This window comes from Suricata suricatta, chromosome 6 (genome assembly GCF_006229205.1).
Source record: "Suricata suricatta isolate VVHF042 chromosome 6, meerkat_22Aug2017_6uvM2_HiC, whole genome shotgun sequence".
NCBI classification, from domain to species: domain Eukaryota; kingdom Metazoa; phylum Chordata; class Mammalia; order Carnivora; family Herpestidae; genus Suricata; species Suricata suricatta.
This window is the reverse complement of record NC_043705.1, coordinates 91,723,687-91,739,883: the sequence shown is the minus strand read 5'-3', so window position 1 is coordinate 91,739,883 and position 16,197 is coordinate 91,723,687. Positions and strand designations below refer to the sequence as shown.

General features: G+C 49.5%; 1 protein-coding gene across 2 annotated transcripts in view; it reads left to right on the top strand.

The window, feature by feature from the left end:
- The window catches only part of WWC1 (WW and C2 domain containing 1), a 146,560-nt gene that overhangs the window by 94,369 nt on the left and 35,994 nt on the right, over positions 1-16,197 (top strand). For both annotated transcript variants that reach the window (XM_029942894.1, XM_029942893.1), the window contains exons 6-10: positions 2,152-2,281; positions 3,922-4,068; positions 5,264-5,337; positions 9,097-9,339; positions 15,660-15,749. In XM_029942894.1, the coding sequence (XP_029798754.1) occupies positions 2,152-2,281; positions 3,922-4,068; positions 5,264-5,337; positions 9,097-9,339; positions 15,660-15,749 (684 nt within the window). The remainder of the gene's footprint in view (positions 1-2,151; positions 2,282-3,921; positions 4,069-5,263; positions 5,338-9,096; positions 9,340-15,659; positions 15,750-16,197) is intronic.

Genomic DNA, 16,197 nt, shown 5'->3' with positions numbered 1-16,197 from the left:
ATCTCTATGCATGTGCCTCAAAGCCGCCCTGCTCCACTAAGAGTTGTCTGGACAAGCCCAAGAAGAGGTGGCTGCTGTCAGAGCCTTTGCCCCACTTCTGTGCGGCCATCCTGTGGCTCCCGGGTGTGTGAATCTCTGGACAGCCGCATAATTTGGAAATTCTAAAAGACACGCAGCCCGCTACACCCTCCTCTCCCCTACAACCACACAACTTTTCTTTTCCTTGAGAGAGAGAGAGAGAGAGAGAGATTCATTCACTGAGCACATAATGGTGACCCTTTGTTCCCCTCCCCCCAACCTCAATCCCAAGAGTGTTCCCTTTTGGAGCTACTCTCTGTAGCCAAATTCCAGAGCCTGGGTTGCTAAGGCGCCTGAGGGAAATCAGGTAGAGGCTGTCTGAGGAGCCCCAGGCACAGCAGACAAACTGCTTCTGTCTCATCCTGCTGAGGATTCAAAGCCATCCTCCCCCTGTTGGCAGAAGACAGCTGGGCACAGCCCCCTCCCCAGAGCCCCCAGCCCTGCTCAAGCAAATGGCATCTTCCCTGCCCTCCTCCCCACCATTCGGGGCAGGGCCACCTCCAGTCCTGCAGGATCCTCCCCTCCACAGAGCATCTCGGGCAGGCCTCAACTGCAGAAAGCTCCATTTAGGCTAATTTTTCAAACTAAATCTGAGACCAGTCTTAGCCAACCTGGCAGGCTTGCTCAGGCCCAAGTCCTCGAAAGGAATAGACAGGCTATTTTTAGTGGGGAGACATAAATGGGGCTTTGTTTTCTGTCCACGGAGGCTGAAATAACGGAAGGGAAGGGGGAGGGCCGTGCTGAGACCTGAGTTCTCTCCGGAGTCCTCTCCCTCTCTCCTGCTCATAGGCACAGACAGACCAGGATGAAAACCTACTCCCCCCATCCGTGATTCCCCACTCAGGTTATTTTTAGCCCAGGACAATTTGGCTTCAAGCAGGAAACCAGAGAAGAACGCCTGTGAGTGGTGGTATCTCATCCTGAAATAATGGGTTTGTGGTGTTCCCTCAGAAGGTAAAACTTTCCTCCACTGAGGACTAAAACCTCAGGCCTCGCCTTTGGGGAAAGTGTGAAGCAGTTCAAATTTATCTCTGCCTTCCGAAGCTTCTCCACAACGCAGCTTCCTGCCCCAGCAGGTGGGGACCACCACCATCTCTGGTCTGGTCTGATCAGAAAGGGCATTGTGGCCCTTAACTTTTTTTTTCTAACTCCCCCTTTGCTCTCCAAAATGAACCTGTATGTGGGGCCTAGATAAGCTGATTTCGTACTTCCCAGTGAACATGATTATCCATCCTTTATCCCATTTAACATTCCTAACAGGTTTGTGAACATGGGCTGGGCAGGTGACATTATCCAGGTTATTTTAGAGGAGGAAGCTAAGCCTCTGTTTAGAGGGCCATGCCCAAGGTCACACTACTAAGTGGCAGGGTGAGAGTTTTCATCATTCACACCTCTCCTTTCTTGTGTGTTTACTCAGCAAACACTTAGTAAAGGCAATGGGTCTCAGTTGAGGGCAGTCTTACTCCTCTCCCCCAAGGGCTAGGCAAAGTATAGAGGCACTTTTGGTTGTCAAAGCTTGGGGTGAAGATGCTACTGGCACCTAGTGGGCAGAGACCAGGGGTGCTACTAGACACCCGACAACGCACAGGACAGCCCCCCACAACAAAGAATCATCCTACCCAAATTCTGAGGTTGAGACACCCTGAGTTAAAGGACTGTCCCGTGCCAGCTACCAAAACTACTGAAACATTTTCAATCCAGCCCCTGTCCCAAGCCTGTTAGAGACAAGTCAAGGATACTACCACATGTACTGCCAACTAGAACACAACATAATGATTGCAGGGTCGAGCTATGTGCAGTGTTAATACCTAGCCCAGCCTAGAGGATGCAAGGAGGCAATCAGGAAACGCTTCCTGTAAGAGCTGATGCTTAGAGGACCCTTGACTTCAAGAGTGGTGTTGCTTCTGCAGCCCCACACTGTGAGACATTTCACAGGCAGCCAGGCCTGGGGAGGGATGGATACGGGACAGAGAGGAGCCTTGTTGGGGGACCGAAGCCTGTCGTCTGTGCTTTATCCTCTGGGGAGACTTCCTCCCTGTCTTTTTCTGACCTTTCCCATGGACTGTTTTCTAGAATCGATAAGAAAATGTCTGATGCTCAGGGCAGCTACAAACTGGATGAAGCCCAGGCTGTGCTGAGAGAAACAAAAGCCATCAAAAAGGCCATCACTTGTGGAGAAAAAGAAAAGCAAGATCTCATTAAGGTATGCGAGTTCCAGTGATGTGGGCCATGTCTCTCAATTACTCTTTCTCTGGAGCACCTTTCTTTCTTTTTTTTCTTTTTTTAAAGTCTATTTATTTATTTTGAGAGAGGGAGAAGCACAAATCAGGAAGGGGTAGAAAGAGAGGGAGAAAGAGAAAATCTCAAGCAGGTTCTGCACTGTCAGCACAGAGCCCAACATGGGACTTGAACCCACAAACCGTGAGATCATGACCTGAGCCGAAGTCAGATGCTTAACCAACAGAGCCACCCAGATGCCCCGAGAGCACTTTTCTGTGCCAAGACTCACCCTATTTCCACAAGCTGCACAGTCCCTGAGTTCTCATTACTGGTTGTGTTAGGTTTTCAGTCTCACCGTATAGAGTAGGAAAAAGAGGTTCAGAAGTCATAGGTGACTTGCCTAAGGTCACATCGCTGGCAGAGTTGCAACAGGAGCCATCTGGTCCAGTCCAAAGGTCATGTCCTTGTCACTGGCTCTGGCCACTGGCTTACTTCTTAGAACCAAATGGAGGGAGGTAGTTTTGACATCCATCACCCTGACATCAAAATGTAACATCTGTATTATAAGAGTTACACTGCACGTTCTTCCTCTGTGCTGAGGACCGAACAAATGAAAATCAATGTGATTTAACGTACCAGGCCGTTGTGCCAAGCACTCTGCATGCATTGTATCTCAACTATCTCTTATATCAGCCCAGTGTATCCCCTTCACACAGATAACGGCTACACAGCTCAGAGTCTGTGGTGGAGCCAGGATTCGAATCCATGAACACTGACACAGAAGTCTATTCTTTTAACCCATAGACACTCTATCCCCCACTCACAGGAATGACCCTGACCTTGAGATACTGCATTTGTTTGTGTTCCCATTGGCAGATTAGGAGTCAGGCTCAGTGGTGCTGTAACGATTTAGTGAAGGGAGCTTTATGCTCTAGGACAAAGAGAATGATTTCGAAGCTTTTGCCCTGTATAGTCACCTGATGAAAGTGTTCAGGTGCTAGTGGACAGGTTGAGCCAATGTTCCTATCATGACTATCAGTTAAGAACACTGAATCTTCAGTCAGACCAGGACCAAATCCTGCTCTCTTATTTGACAGCCTTTTTGCATGTAACAACTCCCTTATCAATGAAATGGGGATAATACTAGGTCATTTTTCATAGGTCTGATGTGAGGATTAAGTATGATGATAAAGCTGACAGTTAGTGAGCATTGGCTGTACTAGCACATTATACTGGTCATCTCATTAAATCAGCATGGTAGTTCTAGGAGATAGGCTCTGTGGTTATCCCTACTTTTTAGGAGAGGAAACTGAGGCACAGAGAGCTTAATCAACCAGCTCAGGTCACCCAGCTAGGAAGTAGCAGAGCAAGGATTCCAAGTCAGGCTGTGTGTCTCTAGAGCCAGTGTCCACACCAGTCTCTCCCAAGTAAAACACCCAGCACAGTACCCGCCACCAAGCAGCCCCCAACTTGCTGCCAGCTCTCTGCAAGTTATGTGGAATGTCCGAGTGAGCGTGGATTCCTACTACATTACAAAAGGTGGAGAGGAAAGCACATGGAGGGTGACAAACCAGAGCTCCCTCCCGGAAAGTTGTGTTGCTAACCCTGCCCTCCCCTCCTTAGAGCCTTGCCATGCTGAAAGATGGCTTCCGCGTCAACAGAGGGTCCCACTCTGACCTGTGGTCCAGCAGCAGCTCTCTGGAAAGTTCAGGTTTCTCGCTGCCGAAACAGTACCTGGACGTGAGCTCCCAGACGGACATCTCAGGAAGTGTAAGTAGGCAGCATACCCAGGACACTGGCATAGTGGGCAGCTGCCTTCTCATTTCTCACCTTGGGAGTTGACTGGTATCTCTCTGTGGTCCTGGCTGCTAGCTCAGCCTCCGGGAGCTCCATTCTCTCTTGTAGGCCGCTTGGCCCCCAGATGACATGAGAAGATGGTGTGGGAGGAAAGCCAGCACTGACTCCTCGGTGTTGAGTGTTTCCTCGCCAGGTGCTTGTGTCTCTAGATGCTGCACAGAATGCATGTTTGAAGGACCAGTGGCTCTCCCTGGTTCCCTTCCTACAGATGTGCAACACCATTCTATTTTTCTTTCACCAGCTGTGAAGCAGCTGATACTTTCCTTCTGTTCATCCTGAAACAATGCATGCAGCTTTCAGACAGCTCTCTACAGAAGCTCAGTCTGGTCACCGAAGTGAATAGTGTGAGCACCATCCAGATTTACTTCGTGAAAGCTTTAGAGCAGGACTAACCCACAGCCATCTGGAATGTTCGGAGAACTTTTGTTTTCCTAGAGCAGGTGACATTGACCAAAGCCACCTCCCAGCCTCTGTGGCTAAATGCTCTTCCTGTCTGGTTCCAATAGCTGTGTCCCCACTTGTGAAGAGAAGCTATATCCATGTCTTCTTGGGTGAGCCTTGTAGATCTTGCCACTCTTGACAGAAAGATGCAGCAAATGAGCTGTCCCCTCCTTCTCCAGACCACCCGTGTGTCCAGCTACAAACCACCTGTAAACTTCCCTCCAAATTCTAGGTCCTTCTCCTCACTCACTCAGTGTTTCAGTCCTGGCTGCAGCCCCCTGAGTTTTCATTTGAGCCCCTCCCCAGAACCCCCAGCATGCCTTTCTTGTATATTGGCCGTCCCTGTTTCCTCCTGACCAGCTGTCCTCTGTGCTGCCGGGGCTTGAATAGACTCCAAGCCATTCGGGGCTGCAAGATGATATTTTGGGCTCTCAGCTTCTCTTCTAGAAGTGATAGATGTCTGAATTTGGGGGTCTTCCCACAGCCTGCAGGAAGAAAAGTGTCTTTTCCTGACAAGCTTCCCTGCTCTCACACAGCCAGCTCGGTAATTGGGGGCTATTCTTAGCTACTTCCCACGCAAGCTGTCAAGTCTCTGGTGAGCTCTTGAAATCCAGCTCAGCACCGGCCATAATGACCATATAATTCCCCACTTTGTTCTCTCCCCCAGTTTGGTGCAAGCAGCAACAATCAGTTGGCAGAGAAGGTCAGATTGCGCCTTCGATATGAAGAGGCCAAGAGAAGGTAATTAGGGGCCGGGGGCGGGATGGTTCCAACAGTGATAATTGCCATTACAGAGTGCCCCATGCCTGGCTTTTCACACACCTCATCTGTAATCATCAAAAATTATGATGATAAGTATTATGACACACATATGTTAATCCTCTCTGAACTCAGAGAGGAAATGACAGAGCCAGGGACACTTCACTGGATTAAAAAGTAGAGCTGTGTTTTGAACCCACATCTGTTAAACCTCAGAGCCTAGTTATCTTTCCACTTACTGGGCTCAGTTTCTCTAATCAGGGTTTTCCAGTGACCCTGTCAGTAGTGTGGTTTGAAGGAGCACTTCCGAGGTTTTAGCAATAGGAGAAAAAATACTCTGGATACTGAACACTTGGGTGTCTCCTACCCAACTGGGAGCGATCTGTGCTTATAAACCGTGTAGATCCCAGTGACTTTAGATATTCTGTGGCTTCACAGTCTCCTAAGCAGTTGGGTTCCACTGCCACAAATAAAATTAAAACAGTAATCAAAGCTGATATTTTTAGAGCATCTGTAATGGGCCAGGTGTTGTATTAAAGCATTCATATGTATATCATCTCATTTAATTTTAAAAGCAACCTTACAGCACACCTTATATGGTCTCTGTGTTAAGAAAAAGGTAAAGTCAGAGATGTGTCATGACTTCAAGATGAAGGAGTCAGAATTTGAACTCTGGACAATCAGGCTCCAAGTCCATAAGCTTCCTATGCACGGGGCCAGCCCTACTGGCAAAGAACCCACAGAGTGTGATGGTGAATAAAGCCAGGCATGTCTCATCCATTCTTCCTTAGGTTATGCTGCCTGGTCCATGGGCATTCTAAGTCAAGCCACGTGGAGTGTAGCAGTGCCTAGTTCTGCCCCTCTGCCAACTCTATATGAGCAGCAGAACCCTTTGCAGTATTGACAGAAATCCTATAGAAACTAGACGAATTTTTTTTTTTAAAAGGAATTTGTCAGCTTATTGAATTCCAAAGTCCTTGGATAAACCAGCTTCAGGCACAGCTGGATCCAGGGATTCAAATCAGGTTATGTAGACTCAGTTTCTCTTCTTTTCTGTACCCTGCTTGCCTTTGTGTTGACAGAATTTCTTGTCAAAATGTAAAGGTGACCCTCAGCAATTCTAGGGTTATACACTATCGGGTTGACAACCTCAGCAGCAGGAGTACCTACCTATCCCAACAGATTTAACAGGTTTGAGGTTTGAGGCTCCCTGGCTTTTCCTGGTGATCTAGTCATTGTTGCAGAATTGGAGGAATTAGAATTCTCTGAAGGTCCAGGCATGGGTCATGTGCCCTACTCTCAGAAGGGGATTGAGGTCGGCTTTGTGGGAACCAAATGACTTAAGTATGGGAGGAGTGATATCCCAAAGAAAATTTGGGAGTATTGTTAACCAAAGGAGGAGAAATTGGATACTGGTCAGATAGAAAAAAACACTCTGTGCATTATTTCAGCTCCCCCTAGAGGCCTAGCAAAACAGCAGGACTTCTGCATTTGGATAGCCACTTGTCCTCTCTGAAGGGGACCAGTCTGAACCCTGCATCTAGTCCAGTCTGCAGTGATGCCTTTATTAGAAGATCCATTCTGGAGAGACTAAAGGCTTGAAATTTTCCCTCTGGGGGTTGAGCCATTAAACTTCCCATCACAGAGCTTCCTGGCTCATCTGCCATAATCCAGCTTCGAGCCTTGTCTTCACCCAGAGGTAGTTTTAGTGTCAAGGACAGAGCAGCCTGCTGAGTGGAAAGCAGGCTGCAGGACTCGAAGGTAGGAGGGCAGGTGGCTAACGAAAGGTCTGTGTGCCAAGTTTCGTCACGTGTGCATTTCTGCAGAATGAGTGTAGTGTTTTCATCAGCTTCACCAAAGGTGGCCCGAAGGTTAAGGAACACTGGGAAAGCACCACTAGAAAGTGCATGTAAGCATCGATCACCCCTTCAATGTACTGTGAGTAGAGGAGCCCCCACCAGACCTGTCCACACCACTCCATCCTCGGAGTGGCAGAAGCTACAAAGCTCTCCCAGATTACTCTCTTTGTGAATGCGGAATTTAAATTAATCAATGCTAAGCGTCCCTCTGATACACTTGGGGAATAAGCAAACCTAGATGTGTTTGTCTGCATGGGTTTTTACTGCACAGCGTGGGGATTTTGACCCCAACGATGACTTTATAAAAGAAGGGTAGGGCCGCATGTCTGCAGATGAGATCGAGCTGGGGGTCCAGAGACCTGGGCTCTCAACACCTACTGGCCATGTTTATGACTTGCAGTCTTAGGTGAACCATATCCAGTCTCTGGACATCTGTCCAACAGGTTCACCTCCAGCTCTTATCCACCCAGTAGGGATCAGGTGAGGCTAGGATGTGATAGCTGAAAGCCCTTTTGCAAAGGCTGAATCCTAAAGGGTCACATCATGATTCCTTTGAGATATTTGTAGCAATAATCTCAGTTATATTGTGATTCTTCTTTGGATCCAAGGATAATTATACCTAGTATCTATATGGCACTTGGCAATGTATAAAGAGGTTTTAATAAGTTTTCAGTCAGTTCTCATAACCCACCTTGCAGGTTCCAGTATTGTCCCAGCCTCACAGCTGAGGGTACTGCACCTCAGAGGAGTCCAGGGATCTAGCTCCCACCCTTTTCCTTTTAACGTTTAATAAGTGCCTGCAGTGTACCAGGCACTGTGCTAGAAGCTCATGATACCAAAATGATTTCTTAAGAATGGTCCTTCTGCAGGGGTGCCTAGGTGGCTCAGTCCGTTAAGCATCCGACTTCAGCTCAGGTCATGATCTCACAGTTTGTGAGTTCGAGCCTCATGTCAGGCTCTGTGTTGACAGCTCAGAGCCTGGAGGCTGCTTCTGATTCCGTGTCTCCCTCTCCCTCTCCCTCTCCCCTGCTCATGCTCTGTCTGCCTGCCTGTCTCTCTCTCTCTCTCTCTCTCAAAAATAAAAATAAACATAAAAAAAAAAAGGATGGTTCGTCTGGCAAGGCCAGAGCCAAGACTCCGGTTCAAGGCCTCTGACCCCAAATCCACAGTTAGTCACGCCACACTGTGCTGCCACCATTCTCTGGGCTGGGAATATACAGTTAGCAGTTGCAGTGTTTGCTGTCATTGAGGTGGGCTTATGACTGCCATTGGTTAGGCACCTGTTATGTGCCAGACACTCTGAGCACATTATTGCTCATTTTCAGAACAAGGCTTGGAGAGTTTACCCAATATTATATGCCTAGTAAGTGGTTAGACCAGGTAATAATAGAGGTAGCAGAAACATTCATTTGAGTGCTTACTATGTGCCAAATACCGTGTTTTGAGAGTTCACGGAATATGTCTAAAAACCTTCCACCACAACCCCATGACAAAGGTGCTTTTGTTGTTCCCTCCAGAGAGATGAAGTGACTTGCCCAAGGTCACATAGCTGGCAGTAGGAGGCTATTGACTGGTGATGAATCCACCTCTCTGTTCTACCAGGCTTAATGCCCCTCAGGGCAAGGACATTGCTTTGTTTATGTCTCATCCCCACCCCTTCAGGGCCTACTCACTTTTGCACACAGTAGGCACCGCTTGTGTTTGTTAGATAAAAATATGTTCCCTGAGATGACCTGCTGATCCAAAGGAAGACAGTCATTGCCAGAGATTGCTCTGAGGATGTCATGGCTCCTGGTACCTCATAAGTTTGGAAACACAGTCTGTTACCCTGCTCCCACAGTGCCGCTGGGTACACCCGTCACGCTCCCCTCTCCGCCCACAGGATCGCCAACCTGAAGATCCAGCTGGCCAAGCTTGACAGTGAGGCCTGGCCCGGAGTGCTAGACTCCGAAAGGGACCGGCTGATCCTCATCAATGAGAAAGAGGAGCTGCTGAAGGAGATGCGCTTCATCAGCCCCCGAAAGTGGACCCAGGGGGAGGTGGAGCAGCTGGAGATGGCCCGGAAGCGGCTGGAGAAGGACCTGCAGGCAGCCCGGGACACCCAGAGCAAGGCGCTGACAGAGAGGTGGGGCTGGGCTGGGCCAGGAGGGGTGTGGGACCCTACCCTCGCTGTTGGTCTCTCCTGCATGGAAGCAGGAAGGGCAAGAGGGACCACCTGGGGTGTGAGGGCTCTGCTCTAGGAACACTCAGTGTAGAGATCTTGCAACTTGCCAAAGCTGCAAATTGGGAGAAATGATACACCACCCAGAATACCAGGTACCCAGGAGTTTACACAGGGAATCGCAGCACCAAAAAGCCTGCTCCAGTACAGGTTTTCAGAAATTATCTTCTGACTAAGGTAAGCCACACAACCCTATATAATGTAGAGTAGTCGTTTGCCAACTTCATGGCAGTGACTCACATGATAGAGAAGTTTGACAAAATTGAGCATGCATACTCTTTCTGTGCGTGATATCCCTCTGATATTTTCTCTCTTGCTTTTCTTTACTTGAGGGTCATGACCCATTAAATTGATCTTACCTCATGCAAAGGGGTTGCAGTTTGCACTTTGAAAAACACCAGTTTAGGTGGGGGTGCAGGATGAGATCCTGATGGGGCCAAGCAGGCAATACAAATGCTAGAGGCCCACCTCCACTTGTGCACAGACCCCCCCCCATTGTCTTTAGTGGGTGCCAACACCTACCTCCAGCCAGTGGGAATTCAGGCCTTGGGCTGCCAGAGGTCCCCATATTTCAAGAAAAGCGTCTGCATTTAAAATTTTTAACTATTGGCAACAAATTTAATAACTTTTAGAAATATTGTGATGTCTAAATCACCTTCATCTGTGGGCTTAGTATAACCCAAAAGCCACTGATTTATGTTCTCTGGATAACAGACTTTATTTCCTTCCGTGTCCCCCCTGCACAGAGCACAACCCTGTGTTCAGAGGAGGCCCTGCAGTCCTCAGCTTCTCATTCATTCTTTCATTCTGTCCGTCAGGCCATCGTTTATTCATTTATTTGAGAAACGTTTTGTTGCACATATTCGCCGTGCAAGACAGTTTGGAGGATTCAGAAATTAATAAGGCACAATCCCTGCCCCAGTGCCTTTAAAATCTATTCTAGTTATTCTCACTTTTTTAGGCAGCAGACTTTATTGAGCCTTTATTGTGCCTGCCCTTAAGGAGCTTAGAAGTGACGGTAGTGATTTTCACGTGTGTGTGTGTGTCTGTGTGTCTGTGTGTTTGGGGGCAGGGACGGAGCAAGGGAATTCCTCTTTTCCAGTGAAGTCAGAGGCAGAAGCCCAGTTTATAAAGCAGGTAACCTTGCCTCCAGCCCAGGGGAAGCAGGCCAGGAGTCCTAGGTGCCTGGATGTGCACTTCTCCACATCACCCATGATGGGTGCTGAGATCCCTTCAGGACGCCTTCTGAGCTGTACAGCTGCTGGCTCACATGGCACCTGAATAAGCCTTGCACGTGGTGGGTGCCAGAGGGATCAAGCTGACCAGCCTCTGCCTGGCCTCTTGTAAGCACATCAGAGTCCATTTATCCTTAAGCCCTTTCTCAGAATGGCTACCAGGCACATATTCCTTTCCTCCCCTCTGTCCTCCCCTGGAAGGGGATGGCTGACAGGCTGACCCAGCACCAGGCAGGTGGGAGGAGGAGTCAGACAGGGCTTTCATAATTGGTGTTTTGCAGCCCTTGAAGCACCTGCTAGAAATCGTCAGCATCAAGACTCTGTCCTGCTTTCCCTGGGGCTGCGTACTTTGGGGAGAAGGCATGTGTCTAAATGCCGTTGTGCCTCCAATGTTAGTGGGATAAATGGTTAGCCAGCCTAAGCACACCCTTCCCAGTCTTCTGTATGCATCTTCTGGCCTCTTCTGACAGGCCCCTGGATCCCTCATGGATCCAGCTGCCATGGAGAACCTTTCGCTGTTCATCATGCTCACAGCCAGCAGCTGAAAAGAACACCTTCATGGCAGCCTTACTCCTTGTTGGGTCAAACAAGAAACCCATCCCACCGCTGACCTTGAGCAAGTCATTGACTAATATGGACTCCAGTTGCCTGATAGGGAGAAAAAACTGTAACTATGTATTAAATGCCTCTATAGTTTGAAGGCAGGGGGTTGGACCAGGCTGACTTGAGGCTCTTCCCTGCTACAATAATTTTGGTTTTTTGAAAGTTGGATTGGAGGTTATCTTAGAGACTCCTATGCGACTTGCAAAAGCTGCCACTGTGTGCCAGACCCAGTAACCTATGTCCTCTCATTTAAACCTCCCAGCAACCCAGAGACTATTTCCCATTTTATAGCTAAAGAAACTGAGGCTCAGCCAACACCACCACATGGCAGAGCTGGGATTAGAACCCAGGCTTGCTGGCTCTGGAGCTCATGCTTGCTGAGGCCACTGCCCTGGCAGTAGGGCCTTTATTATTGCCTCAACCCTGTCTTTCCAAGGTCCAATTGCCCCTGAAAATGGCGAGTTTACACAGCCAGTCCAGGGAAGCCAGAATCCCCACTCCACAGATGTGGCTGAGCAGGCAGCCCAGAGACCCCAGAGGTCCATGCAGAGGGAAGCCAGGGGGCATGTGGGCAGGCGGAGGAGAGAGCCTCAGGAAGGGTAGGCACAGTGCTGATGGCTGCAGAGGAGAGAGGAGAAAACCAATCCAGCACTCTCTTGTCTACATCTACAGCTCTTTGCTTCTGGTCCCGTGTTTTTCTGTCTGTGTCCATCCCCTGGACGCTGCTGTTCTCTCTCTAGGTCTCTTTCTCTCCTTTGTTTTCTCTGTTCTTCTCTCCTCTCTCGTTCTCTCTCCGCCACTCTCCAGCTGATGCTCCTCACCCCACATAGCAGCCTCTCCACTGAAGGGGCCTTTGAGAAGGACAGGAATAGATGTACCCAGACCTTCCAAACCTCAGTCACAAATCAGTCACAGCCAGACACCCCCGCACCCCTTGCCCCTCCTCCCTTTTTGTAAGCCCTCCCCACCACTTCTAAGGGTTGCTGTATAGTCACAAAGGGGGCTTGTTAGAGTGTGGACTCCCTGGACTCCTCCCCAGGCCTGAGATGCAGCCCAAGCTCTTGCGTTTTTAACCAGCACCCCAGGTGCTGAGCCACAGCCTGTGGCGATTCCAGCTCCACCTTATGGATCCTCTGCCCACTTCCACGCCTGCTGCCTCCATGGCTTCCCAGCATGTGCCAGGCATCTCACACACATGCCATATGTCCTGCTAAGCCCAAGGCCTCTGCTACGAGGCCTGGGCACCTGCATGTTTCTGCTGGCAGCTACGCCCCTGTGTTCAGGAAGTTTAGGCCACCTGATTCCCAGTCCCCTTGGCATCCTAGCGGGGCTCCAGAGGGACTGGCATTTCCTGCCAGAGCATGCCTCTGTGACCTTTCTCCCAGAGAACAGGAAAATGCAGGTAGAAATGGTGAGCCCCAGCTGCTCCTTGAGCCCACAGCATCACAGCCTTCAGGGCTTGCTCTTATTGGAGAGCCAGGAGATCCCACAGTCTTGTCCATTCCGTTGACAGTCCAGGATGTTGTTCGTTATGGGCTCCACGTGCTGGTCTGCTGCCTGCCACACCAGCCCGGGCAGGACTCTGGAAAAATAACGCCAGGGATTGAGCTGCCCAGGCACCATGCTGAGGCCCTCACCACCTTGCTGGGATGTCTAGAGCAAGCTGTGGTCTTCATTGCAGAGCCTGTGTTGGTGGAGGGAAGGCATGGCTACATTTTCCCATGAGAATGAACTCTTTCTCCCAGGCCGCAGGCCAGATTGGCTGTACTCTGGGAACCTCTCTGGCAGGGTGGAATAAGGGGATATGAGGCCAACAGTGGAACACGTTTGTCTGTGGGAGCTGCAACGCCCAGCCCCCAACCAGTACAGCAGCTCATAAACCTTAGTGTGCCTAAAACTCACCTGTGAGCCCTAATGGAGATGCAGATTCCTGAGCCCTGCCCCACACTTTCTGAGTCAGTTGACCAAAGTATGCCCCAAGAAGGAGCATTTAATAAGCCCTCCTTCCTTTCTGCTGCAGGAGGTCTGTGGACCACACCCTGAGAACCGTAAGTCTAGTGGATACATGAGGGCAGCCCACATCATGCATTTGTTTGCAAGAGCACAGCCTTGCTTGACAGAGCTACTTCCCTGTCAGACCCTGGGACCTTAGAGTGGGCCCACTCCAGGGGCTAGAGAGCCTTCCCTGAGGCCAGCACACTGTTAGAGCCAACCCAAGCTGCCCTCCATGCAAGATCTCAAGAGAGGCTGGGGCCTGAGAGATGGGTCTGTATCCAGTGCTTTCTTCTAAATGCAAGGATTTTGCCTCCAGGGAGGTAGTTACTGAGTTGGTCTTTAGTACCAGATATCAGACATGGCTTGGTGCAGATCTTTGCTCCAAGGTTCCAGGACACAACACCACACTCCCCTACATCTTCTCTGGGCTCTCTGGGCTCATGCTCTCAGGCTCCTTTGCCAACTGTTGCTGGTCCTTTGAACTTTGTCATGCTGTGTATACTCAGAGCTTAGTCCTGGGCCCTCCCTTTTTGTCCCCACCATATTTTACCCTAAGGTGGTGCATTTATTTGTTAAGTCTGCCACACCAAAGTACCACAAAATGGGTGAAATGCATTGTCTCACAGTTCTGGAGCCTGAAGTCCAAGACCAAGTGCTGCCAGGATTGTTTCTTTGGAAGTTTCTCTCCTTCGCTTGAAGGTGGCCATCTGCACATGAATGTCCACCATGTCTTCACTTGGTCTGCTCTGTGTGCATGTCTGTGTCCTAATCTCCCCTTATAATAACACCAGTCATGTTGGATTAAGGCTCATCCTGTGACCTTATTTTACCTTAATTCTTTAAAGGCCTTATCTCCAAATACAGTCACATTTTGAGATCCTGGGTAATTAAGACTTCAGTATATGACTTTGGAGGAAGGGGACACAATCTGGTCATCCTTTTAATGTGATTCGTGTGATGGGGGTCCCCCACCTTTACAACAGCTCACCTGTTCAGTGTTCATACCCACACATACATAAGCGAACTCTTCTCTTCCCCTGGCTGCTCCACCCATCGCCCTCCCATCTCAGATCTGTTCAGTTGCTAGTGGCAGGAACCTCACAGTCTGCCTCTTAACTCCCTCGGCTTTGCCCCTCATCCAGCCCGTGACCTTTCTCTGTCTGCTCCATCTGAATCACATCATCAGAGCCACCCCAACCCTTGTCCCTGTCTCCCACAGCCTCCTGCCCATTTTCCTCACAGCAGCCATGATGTGGTCCCTCCTATGATTCCCTGCTTGGGATGTTCTTTCCCCTGCACTTTTCCTGGCCAACCCCTACCCATACTTCATATTAGCATAAATTTCTCTAGTTATCAGGAGAGGCCACCTGCTGCAGGAAACACCCAGATTTCCATGGCTTAATACGGTAGAAGTTTTCCTGGCCGACAGACCGGTTTCTGTGTGTTCGGTCATTCAGGGGCCCAGCCTTTTCCATTTGTGGCACCTTCCACTTTCGAGCCCTCTGAGGGGCCACGGAGAAGATCCACCAACTTCTCTTAACCACCTCAGCCTGATGCACATCCTTCCCTCACATCCTATTGGCAAGAACTTGGTCCCATGCCCCACCCGCCCAGCTGCCAGGGAAGCTGTGAAAGGTCCAACTCTGGGTCCAGGGAGCTCAAGAGAACACAGGCTAAGCCACAAAGTCCCTTGCTCAAAGAGTCACACCTGCTAGTCTAAATTGGGTCTCTCCTGCATTCTTTTCCACATTCCGTACTTTTCCTTCATAAACCTTTACACACAATATGTTAGATATTTGATGTTTGAATATTTTCTTCATGTGTGTCCTCCCCCACTCTCCCAAGCAGAATGTGAGCTCTGTAAGTACAGAAACTAGTTCTCTTTTGCTCACATCTTTATCCCTAGTGCCAACAGCTCAAGTTCTAGTATGAGGTGGGCACTCAGCAAATACTGGTGGGTGAGTAGGGGCTAATGGATGGGAAGGAAGGAGGGAAAAGGAGGAGAAAGAAGGGATGTTTGGGAATTCTAATTCTACCACTAATTCTCTAGCTTTAAATTATTTAACTCTAAGAGCCTCTGTTTCCTCATATGTAAAGGGATAAAAATCATTTTTGCTGTACAGGGTTCTTGTACAAATGAATGAAGGCAGCATTAGACATATCGTAGCCCAGCACCTAGTATTTAGTAGGTGATGAGGATAGCAATTCCTGTAGGATCATATGTGGAGGACATATCTCCCCCAAACATCATAGTAAAACACTTCCAGAATATTCTCATGTGTTTGTGGATCCACGTGTGCATCTCCACAAATATATGCCTGTGATTCCTTGTCCAGGCAGATGGAGGCTGGTGGACTCGGGGCTCCTCACTCATACCTTATCTCCCTTCAGGTTAAAGTTAAACAGTAAGAGGAACCAGCTGGTGAGAGAACTGGAGGAAGCCACCCGGCACGTAGCAGCTCTGCACTCGCAGCTGAAAAGGTGAGTGGTGGGCCACGAGGGTGGCCCTGGGGATGCCCAGACACTACCACCCTAAAGCCGCCCAGGCTCTGCCCTTTCCCGGGTCCTCCATGGCTTGAGTGTGGACATTTGGAAGCATAGCGGCAGCTGGTTAGGCTGGTGGACTCAGGGCTGGTGTGGCATGGCCAGGGGCAGGGTCCCCCACCTGTCTGCATTATGACGCCCACAGTCCTCCGACAGCACCGAGGAGAAGGCGCCCCATCGGGTGCTCGCATGTCCCATTCACGTCTCTAACAGCTACCCACCTGCTTTCCCGACACAGAGAGAGCAGGCCTCAGGCCTGGGCCTCGGTGGGCAACAGCACATCGCTGGAATTTAATACATTTTGTTCCATCAGATATTTTTAATCTTTGCCTTCTGTTTGTCGTAAATGATGCTGCTTTTCCAATCCCACTTAGGATGTAAAGTT